Raw genomic sequence first — 15,000 nt, forward strand, 5'->3', positions numbered from 1 at the left:
TTGGCGTTTTGATCCGGACTTCTGCTGCAGAACTTGTAATAAATGCTTGCTCAAATAACGGCCTGTATGTCGACATAATTTGGGAGGTGTTCTGTGTTTGGCTTGAAAATGCCGGCCTCTAACAAACACCTGGTCAGCTTAGCTGCTGAAAGCAAATAAAAACACAGGCCAGTATTAAAGGCTTTTTGAAAGGCTGTGCGATTTCAATCTGCGCGTCTCTCCTCTTCCTCTAGAATTAGACTTCTGCAAGGTCGGGCCCATGAGGAGCCCCGACTACCACATCCACCAGCAGCAGCAGCAGCAGCAGCAGCTGCATCAGCAGCATCAGCATCAGGAGGACGAGGAGGAAGCACTGTGCTCCGGACCGGCCGCCCACGGCCACAGCCGCTACTCCCTGGGCGTGGGCTCGGACGTGGACACGGAGCCAGAAGTGGACCCCTCTCCTGCTCACGGCCTGCAGCACATGTGGATGCGCGGCCTGAAGTCCGAGCAGAGCTCGTGCCTGACGAGCCGCGCCAACTCCGCCTTGTCCCTCACCGACACCGAGCATGACAGGAAGTCCGAGCCTGACAATGGTGAGTGGAGTACTTTTCTTCCATGAGTTTGGGGGAGGGATTGCCCATCACTATGCAAAGCGCCCAGGGGAGACTTAAGCTTAGCAGATTAATGAAGGGCACCTTTGATGAATACTTTTGGGCAATGAAAGTAGCAGGTTTAGGCTTCTTGTGTATGACTGTATTTCAGTTGCATCCTTACAGTCTCACCAAGTGATGCAATGTAAAACAACACATGACATTGTCACTCTTTTCAAGGTTTAAGTTACAACCTTTGGCCATTACATGACTGAAACTCCGTTTTTGAACTAAAGCTAATGCTTAAGTTCCTCTCCTTTTGAAAGCTCTTTGATGTGGCCAAAAACCGAGAATGTGCTATTAGTTATTTAGTCTCTGGAGTGAGCTCCTATTGGAGGTGAACCTGGGGTCGACTGGGGATGGAGTCCGAGGAAAGTCCGATGACGAATATCGGCGGCATACGGCTCGGAAAGGATTGACTATCCATCGGAAGCAGCAGCTGATTTTTGGTTTAAGGCTCGGAGGAAAATTAATATGGGGCGTCTACAGTACCTTAATGGCTGCCTGAGGGCGGCAGACAACCGCCTCTGTGGGAGGACTATAGCCCGCAAGGAAGGAGAAGTTGAGAGGCGCGGGTGCAGATATGGGGCCAAACTAGAGAAGAGGCTGGGAGGGTGCCAGCTATCTGTCTTGCACTGCTGGGCTGAGCTTGGCTCCCCGCAGATGGAGAGTTAGTTAGAGGTGCACACAAACAAAGACAAAGCTCTCCAACCCATCCCCAAGGGCACTGTCTGTTTACGTGCAGCACCAAAAAAAAAGAAACGGTGGAACGCATTCAGTGGCTGAGAAAAGGGAAGGGTGATGGAGAAAGACAGAGAGGGAGGGCAAAGAAAGAGAGGGGAAGAATAGGAGACGGGAGAGCAAAATATGCTAATGAGAGAATAGAAATGGTAATGTAATGGTATAATTAGAATGAGAATAAAAGGGAACGAGTGGTTGAGGGTAAAACAGGTGAAGGATGTAATCTGGTTTCGAGTGAGCGTTGGACAAAGATGGTGGGAGAGGGAGGGAGGACTGAGACGGGTCGAGGAGAGGGATCAGTGAGCCGTAGGGAATCAGAGAGTTTAGGATGTGCTTGTTTGTGTTTGGGATGCACCCAGGGGTGCTGTTTAATGGCAGCCGAATTGGACATGGAGTCAGCCTCGTGCAAAATCACAAGATGGAAGAGCAGAGAGCGAGCAAGTGGGAGCGCTCACGGCATTACACAGTAATCAATTTGCGATGGCTGTGTGCATATGGACCAAAGTTATTACCATTTGAGATGAGGGACTCCATCTTTATCCAGGGTCAGAGTGAAAGAGTGGCAGATGGGCATGTGGCAGAGGAAACAGAAGCAAATGAGGACGGATGAAGTCATGGAAGTGAGAGGAGAGGATTTAAATGTTCAAAGCATTTGGCTTTACTGCTACAATGCACCAGGAAAGCCGGTTTTATGTGGATTTCATATGTCACATGAAGAGCTGCATGTCCTGCGGCTCTCCAAACCTTGACACAATCTCTCAAGAACATGTTCTTCCTTTCGCTCAAGCTTCAGCACCTCTCTCTCTGTGTTTTCTCTCGGGTCGGTATCTTTACTTGGCCACCTTCTTTTCTTTTTCTTCTTCTTTTCTCCTCTCCACCACCGGCGCCCCATTCATACTCATCCTCTCCCTGTCCATCTCCGTTTGACACGTGGCCAGGGGTGTCCATGCGTGACATCCTCTAATAGGAAATGCATTATGGATGTCACATTTTTCTCCATCAGCACAACAAAGTCTTGCACGCCCCTCTGTTCCCAGCGATAATGAAAGTTAGAGACACTCGCAAAGAGATGTTGGCGTAAAGGGGCTGGAATCAAAAAGCTAACGTCCCTGCCAAAATGAAAGTGCATTTTAAGTCGGCCCGACCTTGCACTCGCTTTGTCTTCAGAGCTCGCCCCCTCCCAAACACATTAATGATGTCAGCTTCAAACTGGCAGGAATCCTTTTGTTCCTGGTCTGATTGAAGTTGACAAGTCAATTTAGTCGGTGTGTGTGTTTTGTGTGTGTGTGTGTGTGTGTGTGTGGATTTGAGTGTGAGAAAAATAGCGAGGGGGAGCGATAGATTAAGGAGTAAAGGAGTGAGAGATTCAGTTTGTGTGTGAGGCCACGTTTATACAGACGTCTGTCATTACTCTCTTTCATGTGTGTGTGTGATGGGTTGGCGGGGTGTGTGGGGGTGTGTGGGGGTGGGGGGTGGTTGCATGTCCAACTGTGACACTTCCCCTGGGGGAGGCTGTAGGCGTTTTCGAGCACCAGTCAGACCGGCTGACAAACTCAGGAAAACATCAACACTCGGAATTGACGACAGCACACCGTTAGAACAGAGGAGATTGGCAGTAGAAAGACAAAGTGTGGTTCAGGTGAAGTTTACTGCTGACACACACACAGACACACACACACACACACACACACACACACACGCACACCCAAATACTCTAAATGGCCAGAAGTATGTGGACAATTGTTGGCATCATATTAATTGAACTCACAAACTGTTGCCACAAAGCAGGAGGCACACTTTAATGTGATGTCAAAGCATTCAATGTGTTCAACATTATGTTCAGAGCACTAATATAGGTGTAAACAACTATCTGCTATGTAAAGATATAGTGGAGTAATGTCTACCTGAGCGGAGACGGACGTCTCTTTCTGTGTTCGCTGTTATCTGAGCTTTGACCCCGTGCAGGCCTTTTAATGCATGTAAGTGCGTCTGAATGTGCTCCTCTTGCTAGCTCACGGCCGCTGACACCTCTAGCTAGGTCAGCACTTTTTATCGCAGTATGCACTGTTAGCGGTGTTAGCGGTGTTAGCACCGTTAGCTACGAGGCGCCGGCTCAGCCGTCACCGTGTTGAGAGCCGTTGAGAGGCAATAGAAATGCTCACAATCTCCTAAATAGCACATTTAAGATCTGATTGAGGGGCCTAGTCCAAATTATACATATATAGATTACATTACATTTCATTTAGCTGATGCTTTTATCCAAAGCGACTTACAATAAGTGCAATTCAACCATGAGTACAAACTCAGAACAACAGGAATCCCAAAAGTACAATTTCTTCAACAAAGTTAAACCACAAAGTGCTATCAATAAGTGCCATCTAAGTGCTACTAAAGTGCTACTACGGCGCTACCTTCCTTATTCGAGGTGTAGTCGAAAAAGATGTGTTTTTAGTTTGCGACGGAAAATGTTGAGACTTTCTGCTGTCCTGATGTCAATGGGGAGCTCATTCCACCATTGAGGAGCCAGGACAGCAAACAGTCGTGACTTTGTTGAGTGTTTAGCTTGCAGTGACGGAGATACAAGCCGATTGGCAGAAGCCAAGCGGAGTGAACGGGCCGGGGTGTACGGTGTTACCATGTCCTGGATGTAGACTGGACCTGATCTGTTCGTAGCACGGTATGCAAGTACCAATGTTTTGAAGCGAATGCAGGCGGCCACCGGTAACCAGTGAAGGTCGCGGAGGAGCGGATTAGTGTGGGTGAATTTTGGGAGGTTAAAGACAAGTCGAGCTGCTGCATTCTGGATGAGCTGCAGAGGTCGGATGGCCAAACAAAAGAAACCTGAAACAAGTACATGCAAACACTTTGGTTGTATAGTGTATAAACAGTATGGATACACATTCATATGCATATTACAATGCTAGATATTGAAGGAACAGTTTGACATTTTGAGAAATATACGTATTCACTCAATTAGAGGAGGGGATCGATACCACTCTCTTGTCTGTCTGTTAAATGTGGAGTCACAGCGAGGAGAAAGTTAGCTCATTAGCATGAAGACTGGAGAAAGGGAGAAACTAGCTTGCCTCACTTGCTAGTCGTGTCTTGTTTGATTATTCCATACGAGTGAAATGTTTCGGTGACGATTTATGGTTTCAGGGGAAGTTATATTGTGTTGGAAAGATCTCTTTGGAAACAACAGTCTGCTGTATCCATCGACCCAGCACCTCTGTAGCCTCCCTGCTAGTTGTCTGGCAACCTCACCGCTAGACTTCAAAAAGTCACTGTGCCTAATCTTTCTGACATTAGCCTAGCTTTGGTGTGCAAATTAAACAGACAAACTGAGTTGTGCAAATAAGTGAGCTTTCCAGGTGTATATTTTTCGACCACAGAGTGAGTCGGGCTAGCCGTGACCCCCTCGCACTTCCAGCCTTAATGCTAAGCTAGGCTAATTGTCTCCTGGTTCTCACTACATAGCCTGTTTCTCATGTAGACATGAGGCTGGTATTGATATTAACTCTCACAAAGAAAGCAAATGAGCATAATACTCAAAATGTCAAACTATTCCTACAATCAAAATTCTTAATTTGCAATAGCATTGTTTTAACATGTACAATTGAGTGCTAAGATAACTGTTGAGAGGAAGGGAAGAGAGAGAGAGAGGGAAGATATATTTGGTGTCAGTCTTCTGAATAACTGCAACCTGGAATCATTTAAAAAAAACTACATTAGGTTTATTATCTGGGTTACAACACTTTCCTATAATGAGATGCTAATTAATTGGCCACTTTTTCATTAGTTTAATCAGTTGCAGATTTACTCTAGGCTTTTGTCTATCTTTTCAGCTTATCTTATTTTTTTCTCTCTCTCCACTTTCGGGTTTGACACATTGGCATGTAGCAGACAGCCTCCTGGTTTTACATGACTGCACTTTTCATACATCGGTCTCCGAGCTGAAAGGGTTCTCAGGCAACTGCAAACACCAGTCCAATGAAAGGCTCTCTCACTCATTATGGGAGATAACTTTCCATGCTAAAAAGCAAATATCTGTGTAATTACCACTGGCCTGAGTAAGCACTTGACTCTGATTGGCTGCAGGACGTCCATTATTATTATTTTTTTACTTGACAACTCCCTTCATAACTGTCTGATCACAGTGCTAAATTAATACACGAGAAAGGTTTGAGTGTTCCATTTCCGCCAGTCGCTGCAGATAATGGTTGGAAGAAAATGGGTTTTCAAATTGCCTCAAACATTTATCGTTCCCGAGTTAGCAATCAACCCTTTTGAGAGTAGTAGTGCGGAAAAAATAGCACAGTTCTGTACGAAATGTAATCTCCCAGCATTAAGACATGTTGGCCCACATGTTGAGCCGACCAGGCAACGACACGATGTTATTGCTCTACACAAACAGACACAACACGATATGATGGCGTGAAACAGCTTTGAAATAAAACACAACAAATGTAAAGAAACTAAAAAAGTTAGTATTCCGTTTGTATTCGTTATTCTCTGTTCAGCAGGCTGATATTAATATTTCAAAGCGGGATGTTAGCTAAATGAATATTTCACTCAACGGAGACAAAGTCATTTGAAGTCCCGTCCACCGTTAATTGTCACCATGAATTTATTTACACTTGCCAGTGTGTGCCTCTTGAATTCAATCTGAGCACACTCATTTCTCAAACAAATTATCTTTCCAAATATTAATTTTGTTCATGTGTAAAACATGCATTTTTCAACAGTGTAATTGTCCAAGATGGATGGCAAACCAGCCAACAGCTTGTTTTTTGTAGCTTCTCGACTCTTAAGAGTTGCAAATTGAAAACATTTGGGATTTGGACTGTCACATGAAAGAAGCCCTGTATATATATTGAAGACATCACAAAAAGGCTCTGTGTGAATTTGGATATATGTACATTTGTTACTATTTTTGTGAAAAAATAAAGACTATAGAATTAAAAAATGAACATAATTCAAAATGTACAATAAATGCTCTACAGGAAGGGGCCAGGTGTTTTTTTTTTTAATCTTTCCTCACTAATTTCCATTTCTTCTAATATGCTTAACCAATGTTCTCTGTTTTGAATGAGAGAGTGAACTCTGCCTGCCAGGTCTATACTTACCAACACTAAATGAGGCATATTGCCTCAAAATAGATTGCTGCCAGTAGACCTTCAAATAAAGTCATTTAGAATATTTTTTTCCCAGTGTAGCTGTTGTCCTTGCCTCGAAATAAGACAAGCATGAATGTTACCTTAAACATAAATGTTACATGCCGGCTATAAACCAAGTAGTTTGGGGGCCTGGGGGAACCGCACAATGTCACAAAGGGCCCTCGTATCTTTTATAAACATGGCCCATTATTTTTTATAATGATGTGCCAAACTTTTGCAGTCAAGTTTGGCCAAGCTGTGTCGAAGTAAGTGTTGCAGAAGGTTAGCAAGGGCGTCAAGACAAAGGGTTTGGAGCGTGGAGGGGAAAAGTGACCTTAAGGTTTAATGAGCAAGCATACGGCACAGAGAAAGACAAAGTGAGGGCAAAGAGAACCCAGGAAGACAGAGAGGCTCGCTGGCAAGTGAAGATATTAGACAGCATCTGAACGAGCCATCGTCAGAAAACCCCGGCCAGGTTTAGCTTTTATACGCTTTTGAAGGGGAGACGTCCCAGGTGATGAGGGTTAACGAAATGTAACTGTAGACATCGCTGTGAAACTTCCACAGTTGATTACTTGCATTGAGATGATTATTTTCTTGGTATTACAAGTTTTCTGTGCAATATGCAAACTTGTTCCAGAAGAGGAATCTGAACATTAGATGAAGCCGTGGAGGTTCAGAATTCTTGTTTCATAACATATTAGAGATAAAGGTTTTTACAGAAGGAATTCTTGATATCTCGTTTTCTCCCTCCATACAGAAAATACAGAACATGTGTTGATATTTGTTGTATGAATCAGGCTATGAATAATGTAAAAACCTTCAGAATGTCGATAGGAATGCATACTGCAAAGGGGGAGATTTCTGACTCAGAAAACAACCTTTAAAAATATGTGTTCTATACAAAATTCTTATTACAAGGTAAAAAAAATGACTGATTACTGATATTAAGACACATATTTTGAACATTGAATAAAACTAGGTTCAAAGTTCTTGTTTCATTTTCTTGACATATTAGAGTCAACGTTTTTTACTTAACGGGCGTTTTGGATACACCATGTTCTATAAATCAGGCTATGAATGATATATGAACAGACCCTTCAGAATATAGATCGAATGAAACTGGAAAGTTTGGTGTACGTAAGTGCCATTGAAGGTGAGATTTCTGGTTCAGAGTCTTATAAATAACTCATTTTGAGAAAACGACCTTTAAAGATATGTTTTGTAAAGTTTCAAACATTCTAAAGGTGTAAAAGGGTAAAAAAACAAAAAACAATAGATATCACAATAAACTTCCACAGTTGACTAGCTTACATTATATTACGCCATTTATTTGTTGTATTACATATGCTTTGCCTATGCAAATGAGGCATTATCTATTGCTGACATTTGATGAATTCAGGAGAAATCTGCAGACACAAATAGACAAAGTTTCAAATACACACCTTAGTGTGTATTTTGTATGTTTTCTTTTCACTAGTCTGCCATAAGTTATAATTGCAAAATAGCTAAAAATATCTTGAAACACCATGTGTTTGCCTGAAACCCGTTCATTGTAGGTAGCAGTCGTGTAATATGTGTTATAGCTACGTTTGGCATACCGTGTGGATGAACTGATGGAATCTGGTGAAACAGCAACAGGTGTTACACAGAATTAGATTTCAGATGGGAATCAGAATTTCAGGATTTCTCTACTTCATGATGCAATTCTGACATTTAATAGGCAATCTGGACTTTTAATTAGATGGCGAGGGAATTACAAATGTTTCATCTGAGCCCCCCCGCTTTATTCAATAGTGTCCGATAAGAGCATTTTAAGCAATGTGAATGAAATGGGTTTTATGTGTTTTTCCTCCCTCTGATGTTGAGGGCGTGAATCTCCTTTTGGCAGCTCTGCAGCCGCGATAACCTCGGTGGAATCGGGGAAACTGCAACACCCTCGGCAATAGAGGCGTTTGCACGTGTGCCAATACAACCACACATATGGACATACAAGACACACAAGCTGCGTCCGAGTGTCTCCTCCAACTTCCCTGGCGTGACTGTGTGTGCGCGTGCGAGCGAGCAGAGGTCTAAGTGGCAACACCAGGCAAACAGCCGCATACTCTAACTTCCCTCTTGCCTCCCCAAGGCCCAAGGGGTTTTGCAGGAATGGATTTGTCTATTAGCTCGTAAAGAACATTGCTCAGTGCCATATCGATCATCTGAGCTGTAACGTTTAGGGTCTTTAAGTTGTAGAGTTGATCTAGTGGTACACGGACTCCCCTGGCTATTTTACCAGAGTGAGAGATGATCAACTTAACCCTGGTGCCGCGGTTGGCCAGAGGAAACGCTATAAACACGTCCGCTGGAGCCAGAAACCGTTTTTATTGAACTGCCCCGTTCAGCCATCCAGCAGAGGCTGGAGAGCTACCATGAATCCGCCAGGTGCCTCATTGTAGCAACAGGGCAATCGTGTGGTTTTCCTCTCTTTAATAGCAGCCTCATCACAGAGGTAGTCATGCGGGCTGCTGTTCATGACAAGCTGTCAGAATGTTAGACCCCACCCTGTTGTCCTAATGATGGACCTTTACAGCTCACTGATCCACAGAAGGACCTACTGGACTGTAGTAGAGGGGGATGTGTGTATGTGTGAGAGAGAGAGAGAGAGATCATATTCTGTCTCTCTCTCTGAACGCTAACACCCCATCTCCATCCTCATCTCGCTGCCATGGCAACAGTCATCAAATCAGAACATCAACCGTTGCTTTCATCTCGCGTTGTCCTCCGGCAGCCTACAGGCTGTCTGTATACATAAACTGTGTGATGGAAACATCACAGAGTCCAACCGCTACTTGCCATTTTAATAAGCGGCCAAATCCCGCGCAACTCCACCATCACCTGCGCAGCAGAGGAGGTGAGAGGCGAGCACAATTTCTATTTTTTTTTTAATAAACAGTCGAATAAGCTGGCTTAAAGCTGTTTTTAGCTCCCAGCGCTGTTGGAGTATTAAAATGAGAGGAGAGCATGGTGAGTGGCACATGAATAAGCTCACAGCAGAAAGGAACAATAACCCTGAGAGTGTACCGAGAGATTAGTGCAAATCAGAGTGTTCTGCACTGGGGGAGTGAGGCTGAGAGGGGGCGGGGGACACAAAAGGTGCCTGTACTGCATGGCCACACACACACACACACACACACACACTCTCACATACACACACGCACACACTCAGATACACACATGCACTCTGGCGTTCTGTAGGTGTGAGGGGGCCAGTGCGGTTTATTATTTTGGTGGGTGAATACTTTTTTCGCCCCCCAAAATAGAAATCCCTCTTTTTTTGTTTAGTTTACCTGAAGGTGTCTGCAGTGCAGCCACAGAGAAAAGACTGGCTTCTATGAATGGGCACCTAGAAAGCCTAATTGAACAATGCTGGAAAAAGGAAAAGAGAAGTAAGCGAATCTGGACCTTTTCACACTGCACAATAGCATCGGTGGGGATGAATGGGACTTGTCGCGGAGCAGGCTTCTGCTGAGAAAAAGGCTTGCCTGAATAGCAAAACCCACAGGTTCATTGTTATTCTGATAATCAGAATTGTCATCTGAGCCGACGTTGGGATTTGAATGCATTTGCCAAGAGTATGTCAGTGATAGTAATGGCAGCGTAGTGGTCCCCCCCCATCCACCATTAACAGCCGCTGCCATTTTAGTTTAACTGCCCGCAGTAATAGCTGCTCCTCCGACGCAGCCGTAGCGATACTGCCAGGGATACTTCTGCCACGGCTGCGTCGGTGCCAGTGTGAAAGGCTGCCTTCGCAGCCGCGGTGCCAGTAGTAAAGGCTGTTGTTACATGGCACGGTGCCCTGAGCCTGTCAGACCTCCGGGGTCTGTACACCACCTGTCATTATCAGCTCTCAGCCCTGGCAGCTACGGGCGGCTAATGGTCCACTGGGTCTCACCCAACAATCTGCTGACCGGTACGAGTGCGGTTTGGGGGTCGGGGGCGGCTGCACACCTGCGTGAACAATATGCCCCCACGTGTGCCCGTTGTTCAGTGTATAGACTCGTGTGACAAGCGGTCCGCATCTAAAGAAAAGAAAAAAACAGGACAAAAGAAAAAGTTATTTTTTTAAGTTAGGTGTGTGTTTATAAGCATGAGCCAAAATGTGGAGGGGGGGGGAAGTAGTGATATATGAGCCTATTTCACTCATTCACTTTGCCCTGGGATGGACTTCTTCCCCTCACTCCAGCATTGTCTGCATGATTTATAGGATTGGATTGCAACCTTTGTCACAGGCAGCTTTTAATTGAAAAAGCCACAACAGGACTTCGGAAAGCCATTAATTGTTACGGTTAATTAAGGTAAACATTAAATGAAGAGAGTTTTAATTGGTTTCTCCTGATGAGGGTAGGGATCTGGGGTGACCAGAATCTGCATATGTAAATAACTAAAAACTCCTCCAGGCCTTGGCTTTACTCTCTCTGCCTCGGAGTCCCAGGTTCTCTCGTTCACCGTTCCTGTTTATTTTTCCTCTCGGTTTCTGTCACTGTCTCTCTTTCACACACACACACACACACACACACACACACACACACACACACACACACACACACACACACACACACACACACAACCCCCACAACTCGGCCCCAACCGAGCTGTCGGCAATACAAATTGGGTGCTTTTGTCGAGTGACATTGATGTGATGTATGTACATGCTAAATGCTAAAGCGGCTGCTCCCTGAAGAGATACATTTGTAAAGATGAGACATGACAGATTGGCAAGAGGCATCACCGGCATATTTACAATATATGGAATTATCCCAAGGCCCTGGACCTGCAAGCATACCGGCTTTATTTATAGCATTTTGCTTTCATAAAGACGGCGCCGGACGCTGACGCTCACGTTTGATTGACCACGTCTTCCCGGCGCAACAGATTAATTTATTGCACCGTCACACCGTGGCGAGGATTGCAAAGTGTGCATATGGAAAATAATAACAAACATGGCAAATGGCAGACTCCCCCCCCTCCCCTGTCCTCTGCACAGCTGCCACATGTGCCAGAGGAGAGGGCGTTAATAGCGCACCCAATCACTTTGCGAGATAGATCGCCCTAACACCAGATACATAATCATGCTGTTAAATAAATAGCTTCTTAAAATGCTTCCGAATGCCGCTAAAAGCATGAGCATTTTATGGGTGACTTGGGAAAAGAAAGTGGCGGTGTCAGTGGGAGGGAGGGAGGTAGTTAATTTGCATCGCCGTGTCTGCGGTTGAAAGCCCACGTGTGCGCATGTGAGCGCGCGAATGAGGCGAGCAGACAATTGGACGGCTGCTCGGTCACCCGGTCACTCTGCTGCTGCAGTAGGAACGCTTCTCATGGCCAATGTAGGGCTCTTGCCAGTGCTTTCACAAAAAAAAACAAATACGTGGCGCTGTCCAAACAGATGCTCGATGCCATTTCCAGATAGTGTTTATGTGTGTGCATATGCAGTGGGCGTATGTGTGTGTGTGAGAATGGATGTGCGCAGCATATACTTGTGTGTGTCCGAGTGCTTCCAAGTCAGTGTGCACTTTGCATTCGTGTCTGTGCATGTTTCGTTGCAAACAGATGTTTATTTTTTTTCTCCAATGTGTGTGTGTGTGTGTGTGTGTGTGTGTGTGTGTGTGTGTGTGTGTGTGTGTGCGTGTATCTGATCCAGCTAGTGTGTGTGTACTAGCTGGATCAGATCAACACCAGCCGGTGCAGAGAGTCTGGCCAAGGTGGATAATATTCAGTGCACGATGTGACCAATACTACATACACACACACACACACACACACACACACACACACACACACACACACACACACACACACACACACATAGAATTGAAGAGACTACATAGAGCAAGATGTAAAGAGCACCTGCAGGCAAACTTTTACCATTTTAAGCTGACTCAAATAGACTCTGTGCAAACAGCAGGTTAACTCAACATGAATCATCATGATTGCAAAGTGGAGTAGTAAAGAAATAGCGAGCAATCATTCAGGAAAGGAGAGCAGGAAACACAATAGCATGATCAAATCCAACTAAACGTGGAGGTGGTTGAAGTGGGTTTGAGCTATTTCCGCATGGACTTATTATCACTCAAGGGGGGGCCTGTGTTTATGTACTGTAGCCTTTGTAATAGCCTGCTTTTAATGGGCGCTTGTTGGAGTAATGCTGCACTTCTACTCCAAGAGGAAAAGAAAACCAGAGTATGCCCATCAAGCTTTTCACTCGAGCATGAAACACAATGGTTTATAACAATAACAGTGGCAGCTTTTACAATCGCAATTTATAGTTATTTTTTAAAATGGTTGATTTCCCGAACGTGGTATCCTTTTAACAGCAGTCGTCTCATCTCTAACTGTCCACTCGGACACAGGGGAAACAATTTATCACGTTTAGCTAGCTAGCTAGCAATAGATGCTAACATTAGCTCCCTGAGTTGGTTAAAAACATCTTAAATGTTACCCATGTAGGCCACACTTATTGGCTACATGATGTTTTGGTGAAGGACTGAAGCCGAAGCTACCGTTACCTGTCTCAGGCATAAAGCTAGAGCATCACCACTTGATAATCGGCGTAGAAGATGTTGAAATAAAAGAGCACCGTTGTTCTCGTATACTGCGGTGTACATGAAACTAGTCAGACTTAGTTTTATAATAAGCAAACGTGTAAGGAATGCCTTCTTTCATTCTATCATAATCCTGTTTAGCTGACGTACTTGATCAGTGAAGATAAAAGATAGGTTTCTGCGTTGTTGTTGATCATTTCAAAAAGTTCATGTTAAAGAAAAGAAAAGACTAGGATGAAGGCTAACTAATGTGTTTTGGAAACATTGCACTATCTAGGTTAAACCAGTTGGATGGGGTTGCCTGTAAACTTCCCTAAAATCCAGATTGAGCCTCTAACTTTAGCCTAAATTCTGAGGTAGCATCATCGAGTAACGCGTCGCGAATATTTGCAACGCGTTTGGTGTGAACGCAGCATGAGGCTCCTTGGCCTTGGTAGTAACTCCCTGCTAGGTAGCAAGCTAGCCAGACATGCTATTAAAAATAAAATTAAAATAAAAACGCAGAACCATAGAAATACTAAGTATGACTCATACATCTCCATACCTGACGTGCCATAGTTACGGTTGCTAAACTATGATTGGGTAATTGCTGTCCGTGTCAGGGGTTAAGTGAACAGTCAGTTGTGTGATTTGATTCGTTAATTCTGAATAAAACTAATGAGCATCATACATGGTGAAGCATGAAGGTTAGCAGGCTCAAAGACACTGCGAGCCGATTTCCCTTTTTGACCATCTGGAACCTCTGGGTGTATTTTAATCTGTCGAAGGGTCTACTGGTCTGTAGTTTTTAGACCGAGAGGTTACGCTCCGCCAATTCTTAAAGTCTCCCTCACTCCCTCCCTGGAGAAACTGCCGTTACATTTAAGGTACATTCATCTATTGTTTTTCAACTGTGGTGAAATAAAGGGAATGACTGCAGCCCCTGCCTGAGCGCTTGGAAGATCCCCGTACGATTTGGGAACAGGCAGAAATATGAGCGTCGCCTGTGAGATGTGTTGAGAGATGATCACCTCGGGGAAGCACGAGCCGTTCCCCCTCGTAGCTGCAGAGCCAGAGAGAGAGAGAGAAAGAGAGAGATATATAATAGGGTATGCGGCTGGCAATAGGTGGATGCGGTTCTTCTTTCTCATGTTTTTGGGTCAGCACCAGAGATGGGTCAGCTCACAGGCTGCGTGGAGGGGAAACATGTGGAGGAAGAATGAATGAGAGCAATATCTCAAATGTCTGTCCTTGCCCCGGTTGCCCTCAGTCAAATCCTCACCATTATGCTTTCATGCCTGATTTATGTGATGTGGGCCGATGTGGCGGTGTCTTTTCTTTTCCGCTTTACAAGACAGGAAACAGAAGGGTTGCAACAACCATGAAACGTGTTTCAAAACTGTTCAACACAAAGAGATCCAAATAGCAGCTAAACATGAATCGTCTTGCTTTGGACTAACTGCATCATCTTGTCCTCGCCGCCCTGGGGCATTGCTACTTCTTTCTCTCTCGGTGTGATCTTGAGTGAGCAGGGCTTTTGCAAGAGCTATTTACATTTGCACCGTCTTTGCTGGATGGATTTCCCCTGATATTGCAGGCGGAGGGAGGTAAATAAAGCGCGAGGGAAGGGGTAAGCAGCGTGACGTATCAAGTGCACTGTATATATGCAGTTGTGTGCTACATTAGTGGGATGAATGCAGGGTGATGCACAGTCGCTGGTGATGTTTGGCCAGAGGCAGAGAGAGGGAAAATAAGGAGGAGAGGAAATCTATAGATTAATGCACTTATGACCGATGTGCGGCCGTGAGAGGCAAGTCTTTAGGGGGAAGATTCATCACAGACGATGGTTATGATTGCGTGGATGTAACACGGGGTTATAATTACTTGTGAAATAAACAAGGCTGGTCG

General features: G+C 44.7%; 1 protein-coding gene across 1 annotated transcript in view; it reads left to right on the forward strand.

Annotated features, from left to right (window-relative positions):
• The window catches only part of tenm1 (teneurin transmembrane protein 1), a gene marked incomplete at both ends in the record, with an annotated part of 157,259 nt that overhangs the window by 5,114 nt on the left and 137,145 nt on the right, over nt 1-15,000 (forward strand). The window contains one exon of the mRNA XM_079228505.1: nt 234-575. Within this exon, the coding sequence (XP_079084631.1) occupies nt 234-575 (342 nt within the window). The remainder of the gene's footprint in view (nt 1-233; nt 576-15,000) is intronic.

This window comes from Taurulus bubalis (assembly GCF_910589615.1).
Source record: "Taurulus bubalis genome assembly, chromosome: 13".
Taxonomy (NCBI): domain Eukaryota; kingdom Metazoa; phylum Chordata; class Actinopteri; order Perciformes; family Cottidae; genus Taurulus; species Taurulus bubalis.